This window comes from Ochotona princeps, chromosome 25, assembly GCF_030435755.1.
Source record: "Ochotona princeps isolate mOchPri1 chromosome 25, mOchPri1.hap1, whole genome shotgun sequence".
In the NCBI taxonomy this organism is placed as follows: Eukaryota; Metazoa; Chordata; class Mammalia; order Lagomorpha; family Ochotonidae; genus Ochotona; species Ochotona princeps.
Window position 1 is genome coordinate 20,935,771 of NC_080856.1, and position 18,607 is coordinate 20,954,377.

At 41.8% G+C, this 18,607-nt stretch overlaps 1 protein-coding gene across 7 annotated transcripts in view; it reads right to left on the reverse strand.

Moving 5' to 3' along the window:
• LUC7L2 (LUC7 like 2, pre-mRNA splicing factor) overlaps positions 1-18,607 on the reverse strand; it is a 41,849-nt gene that overhangs the window by 13,142 nt on the left and 10,100 nt on the right. For 3 of the 7 annotated variants that reach the window (XM_058655073.1, XM_058655072.1, XM_004594365.3), the window contains 5 exons: positions 17,654-17,730; positions 13,479-13,573; positions 8,941-9,039; positions 4,837-4,947; positions 167-310 (listed from right to left, as the gene is read on the reverse strand). In XM_058655073.1, coding sequence (XP_058511056.1) covers positions 167-310; positions 4,837-4,947; positions 8,941-9,039; positions 13,479-13,573; positions 17,654-17,705 — 501 coding nt within the window. In that variant the 5' untranslated portion in view covers positions 17,706-17,730. Of the gene's footprint in view, positions 1-166; positions 311-4,836; positions 4,948-8,940; positions 9,040-13,478; positions 13,574-15,106; positions 15,178-17,653; positions 17,731-18,607 lie in introns of all 7 variants that reach the window. The other 4 variants (XM_004594364.3, XM_004594367.3, XM_058655070.1 and 1 more) reach the window with 3 other exon arrangements.

The window sequence follows — 18,607 nt, forward strand, 5'->3', positions numbered from 1 at the left end:
TAAAATTCTGAAACAAAATCCATCAGTAGTACATATTACTTGCATGTTTAAAATTTGCTTTAATTCCCTTTTAATAATAAAAAATATTCAATGATCTAGCCAAATATACATGCTTCAAACAATACAAAGACCAAAGTATTACCTATTATTACTCTTAAGAATTTACCTCTGCTTCTCTTTTCTTTGCCCGGGCTTTCTCTACTTCATCCATTACTTTCTGGGATTCTTCCACATTTCCTTCAGCTCCGAGTTGTTCCACCTTGGCTAACAATTTACCAATTTCTTCATTTAATTCATGAACACGTTCTGCCTAGGAAAAAAATACATATAAATATATCATGAATAAACAGTAGAATGAGTACAAAATTTTCAAGTATTACTAAAATCCCCAGGAAAGAAATGCCTAAAGCAATACGAAAATACCACACCTCTGAACACAGACCATATGAACCGGCCAGACACTAAAGGGTCTGAGTATGTTGGCAGGCCCGCCTTGAGCTCAGGGGTCCTGGGCAGTATGATGTAAATTACTTCAAGCCTCTGCTTTAGCTAGTGCACTCCAAGTATAAAGTACCTTCTCTCTTCTCTGATCTGCCCCCGTCCCAGTATCTTCTCAAATCACCTCTTACTGGATGTTGGATCCTTACCTCACCCACATAACCTATCATTTTATTTAGTTTGCCAAAGTTCCCTGTTTTGTCTATGGCTGTGACTTCACACTGTTACACTGTCCCTTTTCCTGGAATAGTATTTCCTCACCTCTTGTGTATATGGTAAACGCCCACTCATTAAGATCTAATTCAACAATCTTTTATGTGAACCATTCCTGAAGAATCATCACACCCCATCACCAGTTAAACACATAAGTAGAGAGAGATGAGCTATACGCTTACTGCCAAATAATTTAATACATATCATATGACTTTGAGGGATAGCTACTTGTATAGCACATCTTTACATCTCCAATGCCTAAAAACAGCACAAGCTCAAGATGTGAATGAAAGGAATCAAGGGGGCCAGCGTGTGGCCCAGCAGAAGCTACTGCCTCCAGAACTGGCATTTCATACAGACACTGGTTCCAGCTGCCCCACTTCCAACCAGTTTCCTAATACGCTGGGGGGAAGCAGTGGAAGGCAGCCCAAGTGCTTGGGGCCCTGTAACCATCTGGGAGAATTAGAAGCAGTTCCAGGCAGTAGCCAGGACCAGCCCCAACTGCTGCTTTAGAATCTGACACTTCTTTTTCCTCAGCAGCAGCAGCACAATCACCCTGGGAATACCTCATGATACATCTACTGTCTATACTGACTACAATACAACTGTTCATTCTACTAGGAGGATAATTACATTTATAAGGTTTTAATTCGACATACGCATCTAACTCCAACAGATGTCTGTGCTGTTAATCTTTATTTTCCAGGCCTGGCGGCGTGGCCTAGCAGCTAAAGTCCTCGCCTTGAATGCGCCGGGATCCCATATGGGCGCCGGTTCTGATCCCGGCAGCTCCACTTCCCATCCAGCTCCCTGCTTGTGGCCTGGGAAGGCAGTCAAGGACGGCCGAAAGCTTTGGGACCCTGCACCTGCGTGGGAGACCCAGAAAAGGTTCCTGGCTCACGGCTTCGGATTGGCATAACACCAGCCATTGCGCTCACTTGGGGAGTGAATCATCGGATGGAAGATCTTCCTCTCTGTCTCTCCTCCTCTCTATATATATCTGACGTTGTAATAAAAATAAATAAATCTTAAAAAAAAAATCTTTATTTTTCAAATTTCATCAACCCCAGAACCAGTACCATGGTAAAATGAGTTAAGCAGCAGCCCGCAACGCACATTCCCCATATGGGTACTGGTTCAAGACCCAGGTATTCCACTTCCAACCCAACTCTTTGAAAACATACCTGGGCAAGCAGTGGGAAATGCCCCAAGTCCTGGGCTTTGTGGAAAACCACACAAAGCTCCTAGCTTTGGACTGCTCCAGCCCAGGCCCCTGTGGCCATTTGCAGAGCAAACCAGTAGATGCAAGATTTCTTTCTCCATCTCTGCCTTTCAAATAAATAAATCCTTAAACCCCAGCTGAAGGCAACTGCCTAGGTTACCTTAGAGCCAGGCCAAGTGTAACACTGCTGGGAGAAAGGCAAAAGCTGTGGACATTCTAGGCCTGATTAATGCCAAATCTGTGTTAACTATACCAATTTTTTAAAAAGTTGTTTTTATTGCAAAGGCAGATTTAAAGAGAGAAGGAGATACAGACAGAAAGGTCTTCTGTCCACTGGCTCACTCCCCAAGTGGCTGCAAAAACTGATGCTTAGGGCCCGGCGGCGTGGCCTAGCAGCTAAAGTCCTCGCCTTGAAAGCCCCGGGATCCCATATGGGTGCTGGTTCTAATCCCGGCAGCTCCACTTCCCATCCAGCTCCCTGCTTGTGGCCTGGGAAAGCAGTCGAGGACAGCTCAATGCATTGGGACACTGCACCCGCTTGGGAGACCCGGAGGAGGTTCCTGGTTCCCAGCTTCAGATCGGCGCACACCGGCCCGTTGTGGCTCACTTGGGGAGTGAATCATTGGACGGAAGATCTTCCTCTCTGTCTCTCCTCCTCTCTGTATATCTGACTTTGTAATTAAAATAAATAAATCTTTAAAAAAAAAAAAAAAAAACCTGATGCTTAGCTTATCTGAAGCCAGGAGCTTCTACTGGGTCTCCCGTAAGTGGGTGCAGAGTCCCAAGGCCTTGGGCCATCCTCTACTGTTTTGCCAGGCCACAGGAAGGGAGCTCAATGGGAAGCAGGGAAACCAGGACATGAACCAGGGATCCCACCACATGCAAGGTGAAGATTTAGCCAGAGTCATCGCACCAGGCCCAACAATACCAGCTTGCCAGCATAGTTGTCTATTCTATTTTTAAAAACTATATGTCTTGGGGCCAGCGGCATGGCCTAGTGGCTAAAGTCCTTGCCTTGAACGCGCCGGGATCCCATATGGGCACCGGTTCTAATCCCGGCTGCCCTACTTCCCATCCAGCTTCCTGCTTGTGGCCAGGAAAGCAGTCGAGGACAGTCCAATGCTTTGGGATCCTGCACCCGTGTAGGAGACCTGGAGGAAGTTTCTGGCTCCGGATAGGCACAGCACCAACCGTTGCGCTCACTTGGGGAGTGAATCAATGGATGGAAGATCTTCCTCTCTGTGTCTCCTCCTCTCTGTATATCTGACTTTCCAATAAGAATAAATAAATCTAAAAAAAAAAACCCTATATGTGGTGATCCCAGGTAAGCTCTCTTGGGAGACTCCCCATTTATAGACTGTTGACCTTAAACCCTGGCCTCAGGGAAAAATCACAATATATATGCTCCATTTAGGTGGACTTGGTCAGCCAGTGGACCTTGGAAGCATTTTCTCAACTGTGGTGCAATGAAGGCGATGATGTCTCAAGTAACCTTCAGAACATTCTTCCCCACACTAGGGTCTCCAGGGCCTCATCAAATAACTATCCCCCAGCCCCAGGTGCTAATGTAGTTTGACATCAAGGAGCAGCCCCTCCCTTCCCCCTCCACACCAGAAAAAACAGAATTTTATTTCGTCCACCTTCCTCCATACCAACCCTGTCCACTCTAGCCAGAGGCCACACAGGCAAGCATCTCTCTCAAGTATGTAATATTAAAAGCAAAAGCAAATAAATCAATCTGGATATCCCTTCTACAAAGACATCTCCCAACTGTTATTACTATCCTCCTTTTTGAGAACTGGTTTTCCTCTGTAATATGTCATTGAATGACACATTAATGCCAGAAACTCTTCAATATTCTCTATATCCAAGGCCTTTTCCAAGTATCATGGTAGCTGAGAACCATCATACTGTAACTGAGTGCGGCCATGAACTTGCTTTGGTTAGGGGACTGTAGCAAACATGATTTGCAAAACAAAGAGTTGAAAATCATTTATATGGGGCTTGGCGGCGTGGCCTAGTGGCTAAGGTCTTCGCCTTGATCCCATATGGCTGCTGGTTCTAATCCCAGCAGCTCCACTTCCTCTCTCTCTCTCCTCCTCTCAGTATATCTGACTTTGTAATGAAAATAAAATAAAATCAAAAAAAAAAAAAAAAAAAAAAAAAAAGAGAAAATCATTTATATGACTGGGTTTTATGTTTTTAAACACTCCTACCATCAAGCAAAAATGAACAGGACACCCCTTTGAACATAGCTGAAAAACCTCTACCTAAATACAACACATGTTGGCTAAGTCCACCCGAGACAGGGAAAATTGTCCAGTGAAGACCAACACAAATCAGACTTTTGAGTTAAAATAAACACTTTATATCACTAAGTTTTGAACAGATTGTTACACGTATTTACATTTATTTTGAAAGTCAAAGTCAGAGACTGATTTCCCAAACAACCACACTAGCTCAAGCCTATGACCAACCCGTCAAAGCCAAGAACTAAAACTTACTCTTGGTTCACCAGGTAGGTGGCAGGAACCCAAGCACTAAAGTCCCCACCAAGTGGCTCCCATAGTGCACATTACCAGGGTGCTGAACTTGAGAGTAGAGGCAGGACTACAACCCAATTACTCCAACAAAGAATGCAGAAATGCTAAGTTATGATTGCCGCCATGCGAACTGCCCAACCCTGTCCAAGGAGTCTTGAAAAGTTTCATGGAGGGGCTGCTCACTTCTAATCCAGCTCCCAACTAATATGCCTGGGAAAGCATCAGAAGACAGCTTCTGTACCAACATATGAGACCTAGAAGAAGCAACAGGCTTCTGGCTTCGGCTGGGCCCACCCAGCTTTGGCCATTGCAGCCATCTAGGGAGGGAATAAGCAGAAGGAAGATCACTGAAAATCTTACCTTTGCAGCTACTTCAGCACTAATCTCTTCTTGAGTTTCTGCTAATCTTTTCTTAGCCACTTCAGTTCTTCGGTCACAATCTGCAATGAAGGACTGCAGATGATCCATGGCCTAAAAAGTCAGTAATGAACAATTAATGCCACAGAATCATATTTGCTCAGAAAGACGATTATTCAAAAACAATTTTGTTTTTTGGGATGCCACAATGGAATTAAATTAATAGTAAGTTAAATTACAAATCCAAAATACTACCTGTTAAAAAGGGGAAAGAACGGAATGAAGGAGAGGGGATTTGAGGGAGGCAGCAGGGGAGGAAAAGAAATAGAGTTATCAGTGAAATACATGAAATGCTTTTTTTCTGAAATTAACAAAAAATTTAAAATTAGAATTGTTCACACAGTTCCCAAATTGCTGAAATAATCAGACAAAAGCCAGGAGCCTATAACTTCCGGCCTTCTCAAATGGGTGGCAGGGACCCAAGTACTTATGCTATCATCCCAAGCACATTAACAGGAAGCTGGATCAGAAATACAGCAGATTAGGATTCCAACAAGCACTCTACTATGGGATGCCAACATTGCAAGCAACAAGCTAACCTGTGACACCACAATGTGTTGCAGATGATGGCTTAGGTATCTGGGTTCCTTGCGAGACCCAGATCACAGCTCCTGGTACCTAGATTTTGCCAGCCCAGGGAGCAACCATTGGGCGCAAATCTGCAGGCTAAATCTATCTGTGTGTCTCTTTATCAATCTGCCTTTCAAACACATATTTTTTTAATTGCTAAATATTACATGATCACAGGGAAATAGATAATACTACACGTTACTGGTAGAAATATATACCGATAAATCTCAAAAGCAATTTAAAAACATTTATAGGGCCTTGCACATGCCAGGATCCCATATTGGTGCCGGTTCATGTCCTGAAGGCCTCACTTCCTATCCCACTCACTGCTTGTGGCCTGGGAAAACAGCTGAGGTCAAACCAAACCCAGGGACCCTGCACCTGCATATGAGATAAGAAGCTCCTGACAACTGTCTTTGGATCACCTCAGCTCTGGCCACTGCAGCCACTTAGGGAGTGACTCAGCAGATGCAAGATCTTCTCTGTCCCTCCTCTGACTTTCTAATAAAAATAACTTTAAAAAAACACATATATTCACAAAATTATTCCTTATTTTCTATTTCTGGGCATTTGGACCATAAATGGTCAGTGTTTAGAAATGACTATACCCAAATAACAAAACTGCAGATCCGTAAGTGACATAGCAATTAACTAACTCACTGCTTAGGAAACCCACATCGCTTGTCAGGGTAGCTGATTCAAATCCTAACTCCACTGTTCCAAACAAGCTTTCTGCTAACGAGCACCCTGCTATCAGCAGGTGATGGCTCAAACACTTGGATCCAAACCACCTATACAGGACACGTAAGTTAAGTTTGAGTCTCTCGACTTTAACCTGGCCCAAAGGCAAAGAAACAGATGGAAGACTTTTCTACATCTATTTGTCTTGTACCTCCAAAATTAAATGAAAAATTTAAAATTTTTTTTAAAAAAAAGATTTATTCTTATTGGAAAGGCATATTTACAAAAAGAAGAGGGATGTTCTATCTGCTGATTCAATCTCCAAATGGCCACAACAGCCAATCCAAAATCAGGAGCAAGGAGCATGCTCCGGGTAGTCAACGGGCCCAAGGACTTGAGCCATCCTCTGCTACTTTCCCAGGCCATCAGCAGCGAGTTGGATCAGAAGTGGAGCAGCCAGGACATGAACCAGTGCATATGCCAGTGCTAACAGGCAGATTAGCCTAATGTGCATTCACTATACTGGCCTCCTTTGAAAAACATGTTTTTAGGGCCCGGCGGCGTGGCCTAGCAGCTAAAAGTCCTCGCCTTGAAAGCCCCGGGATCCCATATGGGTGCCGGTTCTAATCCCGGCAGCTCCACTTCCCATCCAGCTCCCTGCTTCTGGCCTGGGAAAGCAGTCGAGGACGGCCCAAAGCTTTGGGACCCTGCACCCGCGTGGGAGACCCGGAAGAGCTTCCTGGTCCCGGCATCAGATTGGCGCGTACCGGCCCATTGCGGCTCACATGGGGAGTGAAACATCGGATGGAAGATCATCCTCTCTGTCTCTCCTCTCTCTGTATATCCGGCTTTCCAATAATAATAAAATCTTAAAAAAAAAAAAAAAAAAAAAAGAAAGAAAAACATGTTTTTAAACTAGAATGCAGTAGTTGTTATGGTGCAAGCTGCCAGCTGGGATACTAGTTTCCCATATGGGTATCAGGCTCAAGCTCCAGCTGTTGAACCTCCAATCCAGCTTCCTGGTAATACTCATGGGACAGCAGGCAATGACCCAAGCACTTAGGCCCTGCCACCCATATGGGAGACCCTGCTGAGGCTCCTGGCTCTAGCCTGGCCCAGCTTTGGTCATTACAGTCATTTAGGAATGAACCCAGCGGACAGAGATCTGTGTGTGTACGTCTTACTCTCATTCTGCCTTTCAAACAAAATTTTTAAGACTAAAATAAATAAATAAATATTAATTTCCTAAAAACAGGGCGTTCCGGAAGTGACAGATGCACAATATATTAAATCATAATCTAACTGCTTTAAGGTATTCCTGTAATTGTTTCAATCGGATTAAGTTATGTCTGCAGACAAAATGGTTCTCATTTTCACCAGCAAAATGGCTTAGATGTTAAAAGACATGAAGTACTTCCTTGTCTCCCAAATCAATATAAGTACCATTTCACTGATAAAACTACCCCAAGAAGGGGAGGATAGCGGCTGGCATCCTGCTGTAAGAGGTTCGGCCTTCACTTGTAATACTGGCACACCCCTTTGGCACTGGTTAGACCTGGCTAAAACTCCTGGCTTCAACCCAACCTAGCCACATGGTTAAGGACATCTAGGAAATAGAGCAGTGCATGGGAAATCTGTCTCTCTCCCTGCTTTGTAATTCTTATTTTTAAACAAATAAATTATGCTAAAACACAGAAGCATGGAGAAGCGTGACTGGCACAGTAGTTAGGATGACTTTTTTTTTAAAGGTTTACTCATTCACTTGGAAGGCAGACAGAGGGAACGAGGGAGAGTGGGGAGGGAAAGAGATCCTTTATTCATTGGTTCACTCCCTAATGGCCCCAACAGCCAGAGTTGGGCCAATCCAAAGTCAGAAGCCAGGATTACGCTCTGGGTCTCCCACATGGGTACAAGGGCCCACCCAAGTCCCTGGATCATGCTCCACTACTCTCCCAGGCATACCACCAAAGTACTGGAATAAGAGGGCAGCAGCCAGTACTTGAATTGGTGCCTATATGGTATGCTAGCAGGACAGGCAGTAGCTTTTACCCCTATGCCACAATGCCGGCCCCAACAGATGACTCTTAAAACTGATGCCAGTATATCATATCACAGTTCCTTTGTGGGTCTTCAGTCCACACTCTTCCTTTCTGCTAATGCTCACTGTGGGAGGCAGCAAGTGATGCTGAAATATTTGGGATCCTTCCCCATTATCCACAAGAGACATATATTGAATTCCTAGTTCCCGGCTTTGGTTAGGCCCTCTCCCAACTGTTGCGGGCAATTGAAGAGTGAACCACCATTTAAGACATGCCTGTCCACCTCTCTGTCTAAACATTAAGATAAAGTCCCAATTTTGGTCCTTTTAGATACCTGAAAGATCCTTACCATGCCAACAGTGTGTGTCTGTGTGTGAGAGACACACATACAAGTGAATATGAAAGTACAATTCCAGTACGTTACTAAAGAAAGGGTCCTATATGCACTAAGAACTAATTGCTTTAATCAATTTTTTTAACCACTACCACTTTTCCTGTAAGACTATGCTTTAATTGTCTTAAGAGTATATAAATTACAAGACTTACACATAATTTTGTTAAAATATCATCTCATATTTTAAAGTCTTGCCAAGGAAAGTACATAATTGTAATTAACTAGTACTTTTCACATAAATGCAAAGTGGATAACATTTTGTAGCAAAGTGCTATAAGATTTTCCTTTAAAGGGCTATGGGAATAAATCTACATCCAACTTGTTTTGCTCCTACAGACAGTAAAGCTTATTAAGACCACATACATCAAGCTCAAAGAAAAAATCTTGTTCTTTGGATGCAATTTCATAATCTGCTCTTAAAGCCAGGTCATGGACTTTGAGGCATTCGCCAAGATCCATTCTCTGTAGGGAGAAAACAAAGACATAAGATTTTATTACTTAAAAACAAATATAGCTTTCAAATATTCATTAAATACGAACAATCCGCTTCACAATACATATTATGCCATAAAGACACTTCTTTACCATATTAACTGCAAATTTCATCAACAAGTACACAATTTGACACCAGAAAAACACCATCAATTTGCTCAATCGAACAGATGGTAATAATGACTACTTCTGTAATTAAGAACAAGGAAATGCTTCCAGAATCAAGAAAAGGGTCTTAGATCCCAAACAAGACTCCATGTGAATAAGAGGTAAATCTATAAAAACAAGGATCTAACCTCATCTATGATAAGCATGCATTATGAAAAAACACCCTGAAATCACAAAACCAATGTAGCTTCTCAAATAATACACAAAGCCGTGAAAACCCATTACTTTCATATGTATCTGCAAAATTGAGATTTTTTTTCCCCTAAGGTCTGGTGCTGTGGTACAGCAAGTTAAGCTGCCACTTGCATTATCTTGTATAGCATGCTACCTGGAGTCCCTTACTCCACTTCAATGCAGCTGCTTGCTAATGAGCCTAGAAAGGCAGTCAAAGATAACCCTGGTCCTTGGGTTCTACGGCTGGCGCTAGCATCCACATCACTGAGCGCTGACTGCTCCACTTTTTTATAATATTTAATTTATTTTATTGGAAAGTCAGATTTACAGAGAGGAAGATCTTTTGTCCATTGATTCTCTCCCCAAGTGGCTGCAATGGCCAGAGCTGTGCTGTTTGGAAGCCAGGAGCCACGAACTTCCTTGGGGTCTCCCACGCAGGTGCAGGGTCCCAAGGCTTTGGCCCATCCTCAACTGCATTCCTAGGCCACAAGCAGGACCACTGGGATTAGAAACGGTGCCCATATGGGATCCCAGCGCACTCAAGGCAAGGACTTTAGCCACCAGGCCACCGCGCTGGGCTCCAGCTGCTCCACTTTCAATCCAGCTCCTTGCTAATACAATTCAGGAAGCCAGCAGCGGGCTCAACTACTTGGACTCTGGCACAGCCCTAGCTATTATGGCCAACTGGGGAGTAATGACAGACACCCCTGCAACACCCTTTCTCCCCAAACTCAGTTTTTCAAATAACATAATTTTTTTTAATTCCTTTTAATTTATTCATTATTTACATTGTATTATGTGACAGTTTCATAGGTACTGGGATTCTCCCCACCCCTCCCCATACCCTCCCCCCATGGTGGACTCCTCCACCTTGTTGCATAACTACAGTTCAAGTTCAGTTGAGATTCCCCCATTGCAAGCATATACCAAACATAGAGTCCAGCATCTTATTGTCCAGTCAAGTTCAATGGCTTCTTAGGAAGACCCTCTCGGGTTTGAAGACACAGCCCACCAAGTACCATCCCGATCAATTAAAAGCTCCAACATACCATGAGCAAAAATTTACATCATTATGGAATTGACATAGTATTGAGTAACCAATATGTTAAAAATAAATGTGAGTTCTTAACCACATTCTGTGACCACCTCACTGACATTTCAATTTTAGTTTATATACAACATATAACATAACATATATAACGTGTTTTATATAACATCATATCATCTTAAATTAAGGCAAACATGTGCTATCTAACCTTTTGGGATTGGCTCATTTCCCTTAGCATTATGGTTCCTCAAAAAAAAAAAAAAAAAAAAAAAAAAAAAAAAAAAAAACAGAAGAAGAAAAAACTGGGAGGGGCGGTCACCTCTTATAGACCAAACACCAATGCTAGATCCTAGGGATATGGAGAATTCCTGCAGTTTCAATTCTAAAAGAAAACTAGTAAATATCAAGTCTAAAAAGTCAGATGACGAAACAAAACAATACTGCTTCTCATTCCTACTTGGATCACGTAAGCAGAACACTAATCTCAAGAGTAGTATTTCACTAGATCTAAAGAATGAGAAGCAAGTTAACTGTGGGAAAAAATAAAAAAAGGTTTCAGACTTTACAGAAGAGTTAGAAGGTAAAAAAATCTTCCAAACTGCTAACACACACACACACACACACACACACACACACACACACGACATTTACAGGAACAGCAAACAGAATACAGAATACATAAATCAAAGCCTAAGCTTTGTAAGCAATGCACAAAATCATCAAATAAGAATCATCAATAAGAGTCATCAAATTAGAACTAATTATACTAATTCATCTGTCTTGCTACTTAAAATCTGAAAGTAAAATCTAACACAGTACAAAAGAAAACAACAAACAAACAAAAAGAAAACATTCCCAGGAACAAGGATAGGTGTTAGGCCCAACGACCAGGACACCCACACCCCAGCTGGCTGTGCTTGATAACGGATCCTGGTTCCCGATTCTAGCTCCCTAATAATTTAGACCCCAGAGGGAGCAGGTCAGAGTTAAATGAAACAGGAGGATTCTCTGCCCTAAATTAGAAACAAAAAAAGGTAAAAGACCTAAAAATCTGTCTTATACTTGCGCTTAATCACTTGCAATGTAACAATCTGTCTCACTTATTACCATGTATTTCTTTTAACGCATGTTCAATGATATACATGTAACAAATGATGTGTTTGTAACACCCTCCTTCCTTTTTCAACCAAAAACCTCGGAGAAACCAGAATCCACTAGTTGCCCCAGATTTGGTAAGACGAATTTACAGCACCCCACAGGCTGGCATTACCAAGCAAATCATCTGCCTGCCAGCACAGCAGTGCATATAGGTGCTGCTTCAAGGCCCATTCATATCTCAGCTGCTCTACTTCCAAGCCAACTCCCTGCTTACAGTCTGGAAAAGCAGCTGAGGATGGACAAGGCCTTGGACCCCTGCACCCAGGTGAAAGGCCGCGAAGGAGCTCCTGGCTCCCAGGTTCAAATCAGCTCAGCTCTGGCATTTGTGGCCATATGGGGCCTTGGGGAGTGAAACAGCATACGGAGCACCTCTGTCTGTCTCTCCTGTCACTGTAAAAATCTGCCTTTCAAAAAAAATTGAATTTATGGAACTATTTACATATCTTTTTTTTTTTAAAGATTTTATTATTGGAAAGCCGGATATACAGAGAGGAGGAGAGACAGAGAGGATGATCTTCCATCCGATGATTCACTCCCCAAGTGAGCCGCAATGGGCCGGTGTGCGCCGATCCGATGCCGGGAACCAGGAAGCTCTTCCGGGTCTCCCACGCGGGTGCAGGGTCCCAAAGCTTTGGGCCGTGCTCGACTGCTTTCCCAGGCCAGAAGCAGGGAGCTGGATGGGAAGTGGAGCTGCCGGGATTAGAACCGGCGCCCATATGGGATCCCGGTGCTTTCAAGGCGAGGACTTTAGCCGCTAGGCCACTGCGCTGGGCCCTCCAGATATTTTTAAGATATGTAAATAGTGGGCCCCGGCGGCGTGGCCTAGCAGCTAAAGTCCTTGCCTTGAACGCCCCGGGATCCCATATGGGCGCCGGTTCTAATCCTGGCAGTTTCACTTCCCATCCAGCTCCCTGGTGTGACCTGGGAAAACAGTTGAGGAGGGCCCAAATCCTTGGGACACTGCACCAGCGTGGAAGATCTGGAACAAGTTCCTGGCTGCTGGCTTCGGATCGGCACAGCTCCAGCCGTTGCGGTCATCTGGGGAGTGAATCATTGGATGGGAGATCTTCCTCCCTGTCTCTCCTCCTCTCTATAAATTTGACTTTTCAATAAAAATAAATAAATCTTAAAAAAAAAAAAAGAAAAAGAAAAAAAATGTCATGCCTGTGTCTGACATTGGAATACCTGGGTTTAAATCTTGGCTCTATTTCCTGACTGCAACTTTTTGGTAACACATCCTGCAAGACAGTACTTTCAGTTGAGGTTGCTGGATTCCTGCCAATTACGTGCAAGGCCTTGTTCTCCTGGTCCTGGCCGCAGCCAAGGTGGGCATGTGGAGAATGAGTGGACCAGAGCTCTTTTTACCACTCCCTTTCATTATAAGATGGTAACAACTGCCTCTGCATTCAAAATACTTGTTAAAAAAAAGCAAGTGTTCAGCTTAGACACTCTGAGTTACCAAGCCCCTGCTCCTGTTACAGCTTTCTACTCATCCAACACCACAAAAGGTCTCAAGTAGTTGGGTCCTGTTGCCTGTCAGTCTAGGCGCAGCCACTGCAGGCATTCGGGCATGAATCAGATGTGGCAGTACCCCTCATGTTCTCAGTGTGTCCGTCATTCATCATCTCTGTCTCACATAAATAAACAATTGCTCTGAATAATGGAAATAGTAAAACATCAACGTCTATGGAAAAAAAAACCTCATTATTGCAGATATAATTCTTCAACCTAGATAGAACAAACAGGGACACAAATCCTTCCTCTTGGCGTTAAAATAATCATCGCCTAGTAATTGGACAATGAAGATTTTTACCAAGTGGTACATATCACTAATTAAACATCAGATATAATAAATACATACAGTTCCAGAAAGGACATCATGTGGACAACAGTTGAGAAGGTGGCTCTTGCATACTCTGTCATCACTGAATTTTATTCGTTGACGAGTAGTATCTCCTGTAATATAGGAAAGTTAACAACATCCTAGGTTAGACAACTGGAAAGCATTAAGTATCTGAGAGCCCTACTATTACTAGCGCTTTATGTGTGGTTACACACACATTTATTTATAAATCAGCTCAACAGGGATTAGTGTTTTATATAACCTCCTATAGAAAAACTATTTTAGACAACATGCAGTTGCAGTATGTGTACTGCACTTAAAACTCAATAGTCAAGGTAGAAAAGCAATGCATTCTGTTAAACAGAGTACTTGAGAAAAGCATAGGATTTAGAGCAGGAATGGACCTTACACATTATCAAGTCCAATTCCTTTCTATTGCGGATGAGGAAACTGAGGCCCCGGGAGGTTAAGCAACTTGCAGCAGACCCACTAGAAGAGTTTCTACTGTATACAATGTTCCCTTCTTGACAATAAGCATTGATTCATTTTGTAATTATTTACATTAATTGAAAAACATAAAAAGTAATCTTGCAAACATTGCATACACACTGCGAATCCCCACTGAACCCCAGACGCCATTTCTTCCACTATTTTGTTCCAGCTGAGGTGTCTCCCCTTTTGCTGCTGGGAGGAGTTAGAGAGGGTAGAATAACGTGTTTAAGAGTGTACAAACCTGGAAGAAGGACTTACACACCAGTAAAACAAAGGCACATTGCCTAAATGAAACGTTAACTTAACGCCTAGAAAGGCTCCAGACCTCCAAGTTTTATGCAGTCTGCGCTATACACTGCCAAACTGGGTACACTTATCAGTCTGTCTCCATATAAAACATTACAGCTCCTAAGCAACAGAAGTATCAACCTGCTCATCAAATAGGACTAGCTACTCAGAAGTTTAAAGAACCCAAGAAAGGCGACTAGCTCTAGTATCAAAATACAGATGTTAAATTTTTGCTTAGAATCTCTGGAAAAACAAAAGAAAAAGCTCATAGGATGTTTCCACTTTCTAAACAGAATAAGCCCTAAGAAATGCAGATGTTTTAATTCAGCTTTTGAACTGAAAGCATCATTAGTGAATGAAAACCTACTGGTGAATTACTGAAGCAGAAACTGCTGGCAGCAGGAAGGCCTGTGATGCCCTCCACTGCTCCTGCTGCCTGCAGACCACAGAAACTTCAAATCTCTGTGTTTTCACATTTAACAAAAAAGGCTAAAATTTAATGTCATCATGATCTTACACTGAAGAGTTTAATCACATAAATTCAACTATATACTGTCATATTTTGATGCAGTAAGATTTTGTTCTAATTTGTTTTAGTTAAAAAGATTTAAAGAACATTCTAATTTGTAACCAGGATATGCATTTCAAAGACAACTACAGCTAATGTGATCGCTTCACAGCAGTTCCACAATAGGTTTTCTTGGGGCTACTCACTAGCAAGATTGTTCTTGACACAACTTGGAATGACCGTTAGTGTCCACGCCTGCTACTATATGATCAAGGTGACTCTGGTGGTCCTTTTCTTTAAACACAACTGCTTTTCTTCCACATTCATTAACACATCTGAAAAGTTAGCAATAACTCACGGCTCGGCGAATGCGGGGCCTTTCTGACACTCCCTTGCAGACTGAAGTAGGCAGGCATAGATACATTGAACCTTTACAAATAAAACAAGGGGCCAGATTGTTCAGTTTGTATAGAATAAACTCTGCCAGCAATTTCAATACAGCATCTAGAAGTACACGTTGACTGTACAGATTCTTGTATATGAAAATAAAAGTGAACAAAATCAGGGTTTTGTTTTTTTTTAATGCTGACTTAGTGTTACCCCAGAGAAAAATACCACTGGCTACAGCTCAACAGTCCAGAGCTGGAACTTGGAAAGTAGGCCTTGGGCCCATGTGCCAACTGGGGTTTTGTTTTAAAAAGCTATATACTTCATCAGGACTGGTGAGCGGGACTTCAGGTCCTGCTAAAATGGTACTCTGATAAACTCAAACAGCAATGCTGTATTAGAGATTTTTGCTTGCTAGCATATAATACAATATTAAACCTGCACTCCAATTATGTCAAAATCTCTAAAGATGATACAATGTTTTAAACAGGGTCAAGGGGACTTTATATCTAAAAGTCTCTCTGCTACAAGTATCTAACTCTTCAGTAATGCAACAGCGTATCATTTTAGTGCTTTGTTAGACTGACAGCTCAAGGCTATAAACAGGCCTCAGTAAGATCAAGATTCATCAAGCTTCAGTAACCAAACATTTCATCCCTAGGGTGATTGCTTTTGCTTTAAAAAAAGAAAATTAAAATCATCACCGACTCTATTATTAGATATGTGTGTCCTGAAGACACTGTGGTAAAACAGCAACAATTCCAAATATGAATTTAACAGACAGTGGCCCGGATGAGATAAAAAAATAAATGGGGGGGGGGGAGAGCCAAAGCATGCTAAGAGAACTCCTGACTGCACATGAATGGGTGCTCCATCAGCTTTTGATAACTGTACAAAACAACAAATACAGTTACCAAACACTCGCTGTTACAGTAAAACCTTTAATAACTGAAGGTACAAAAATATTCTGAAGGGGACTAAAAAGTGTGTATCTGCTTATTGTATTTTTAAAATTCTACTCAAGGGACTTTAACACTTTTGTAACAACTGGGCTACAAACCATGCAGTATCTAATAAAACTTGGGCTTATGCCAGAAAATAAAATTCAGTTCAATCAACAAAGAATTTTTAAATAGAAAATTTTTAAATAACTTTGGTTTCTGTCAAGATATCTGGCCCAAACCATGTCTTTCAAAAAAAAAAAAAAAAAAAAATTCAGATAAAAGTGTCCATGAAAATAACAAAAAACACAAACAGGGAACCAGTAACAATCAAATCTAACAATATAAAGAACTATTTATAAATCTAAATACTTTAATTTTGAATTTTCTGGGCATACAGTCACATAAAAATAATCTCAACTGGGGGAAAATGTGTTCTGTCTGAATTGAGTTCACAGGACCAAACCCACTGACAATCGCCCTCTGTGTGCCAAGCAATAGTGTTGCAAAGAGGCACCCGAGACAAGCACCCTCCCTTCAAGGAGTCTATGATTTTTATAAAGAAATAGGACATACAAATGAAGGAATGAGCAGTAATACATGATACCATGATCCCAGTCCCAAACGGGTATTTTCAAATAGGTAGTGCTCCAGGGATTTAAGACTATAACAATCACTGGAAAGGCTGGGAAAGAGTATAAAATGAAAAGGACAGATAGGATTCAAAGCAAAGAAAAGTAGAAAAAGAACATTCCACACTGGAGCTTATATAGGCAGGAAGGTTTGGAGAACAGTAAACAAATCACATTTGGTTTGGCAAATGGCTTCATGCAAGGAAGTAGCAAAGTTGGAGTCAGAATAATTTGTTTTGAGGTAAAGCTTGACTTCTTATTTTTTTCCATCCAGATCTTTCCTGCACAAGAAGTTTTTAAAAATGTGGCCAAGAGTAGATCAAGCTATTTAAGTCAGCAGTTACAATTCCAACCTATAAAAACAGGTCTCTCTCTGCCCTAAACCTCTACAGTGATTAATTAGGCTTTGTACATAACTACAATGCCAAGTTTTTAGAATCAGAAACCTGAGTTGCAACTCCTGCAAAATATTTTTCATGTGAATGGAAGCTCCAACATTTTAGTAATTTCCTACTGATCAATTTATCTTCAAAGCAAGAATTCTCTTACCTCCCTCTTGTCCAATCTCTTCATGAATTATAAACTTTGAGAACACTTGAGTCACAGGCAGATAACCACAACTGGAACACATTCCTAGCCATTTGCTTCTCCAAGGCAACAAAGTCTGAGGCAGTCAGTCCCACTTGGACAGACCACTTAAAAAACACCTGTCATTTTATGATCCTGTCTCTTCTGAAACTGACATACTTCAATTTTAGTAGTGTGAACACTTAAACCTTAGCCTGGGGTTATCCTACACCACTGCACGTGGAACATGCTGTTTTCCCAATCATCCACCCCTCCCACCCCTGTGTTGCCCACCCTTTCCCTCCCATACAAACAATAAACCAAATGAACTTTCACAGATTTAGGTACTATTTTAAAAACATCAAAATTTTACTTTACCCATTCTCTCCGATGCTCCCTGTATTTTTATAAGCTGTGAGTGGATGACCATGTTATGTGATCAACAACTGTGAAGGCTAAGCAAAAGTGAACTGAGTTTAGTATTGTAATTTCAAAAGAATCTTAACGTTTGTAATATTTGACATATTTCATGATATGCAGAATCTAATTTTACTGCATATTATTAGGTATTAATGGCAAGCAATTCATAAAAGCAACCAGTATTTCTTTTGTACAGAACTAGCATAGAGTTTAGCTTAGGGAAAACAGAGGGAAAACACAACAGCATACAAAACAGTGGGCACATCCTCATGTTTATAAATGGGAATAGGGAGTGAAAGCCCCCACGCGCACATACACACACACACACACACCACTTTTAGGGGCCACATAGCACCAATGGCTAGAAGACAGGTCCCTAACTTCTAAAACAGGATCCATTCTCCCTTACGTGGGAAAAAAAAAAAGCTAGAGTTAGAAAGCTGTAGAATCAAAAAAACTGAAGTTTGCTTCCCTGACCTCTTGAATCCTCATATGTAGAGATATGACCTTTCCATTTACTGTTTCTTCCAGTACAAGCTGCCATGTTCACATGCAGAAAACATGTAAAGATCCATGACCGATTCTAGTCTAGTCCAGGGCAGGAAGGAACCTTCTGCAGTACACAAACCCCGTGTGCTCCTTCAGAGCCAAGACCAAGGAAGCGGACTAGTGCTACATGGCTAGCACACTTAGAAGCTGACCTCAGCACTATTACGCTTGCCTCACACTTTCCAATCAACCCTAACCACCTCTACCTACCTTTGTGTACCTTTAAAATTCAGTCTAAAGTCTCTTGTAATTAACCTTTTTAATTATCAATTTTCACATCACTTGTTTATTCTATGTTCCCTTGTTAGTTAATTTACCCAGCTTAATTCACTGTATATGTAAGAAGTTCAAGTATGGAGTTCA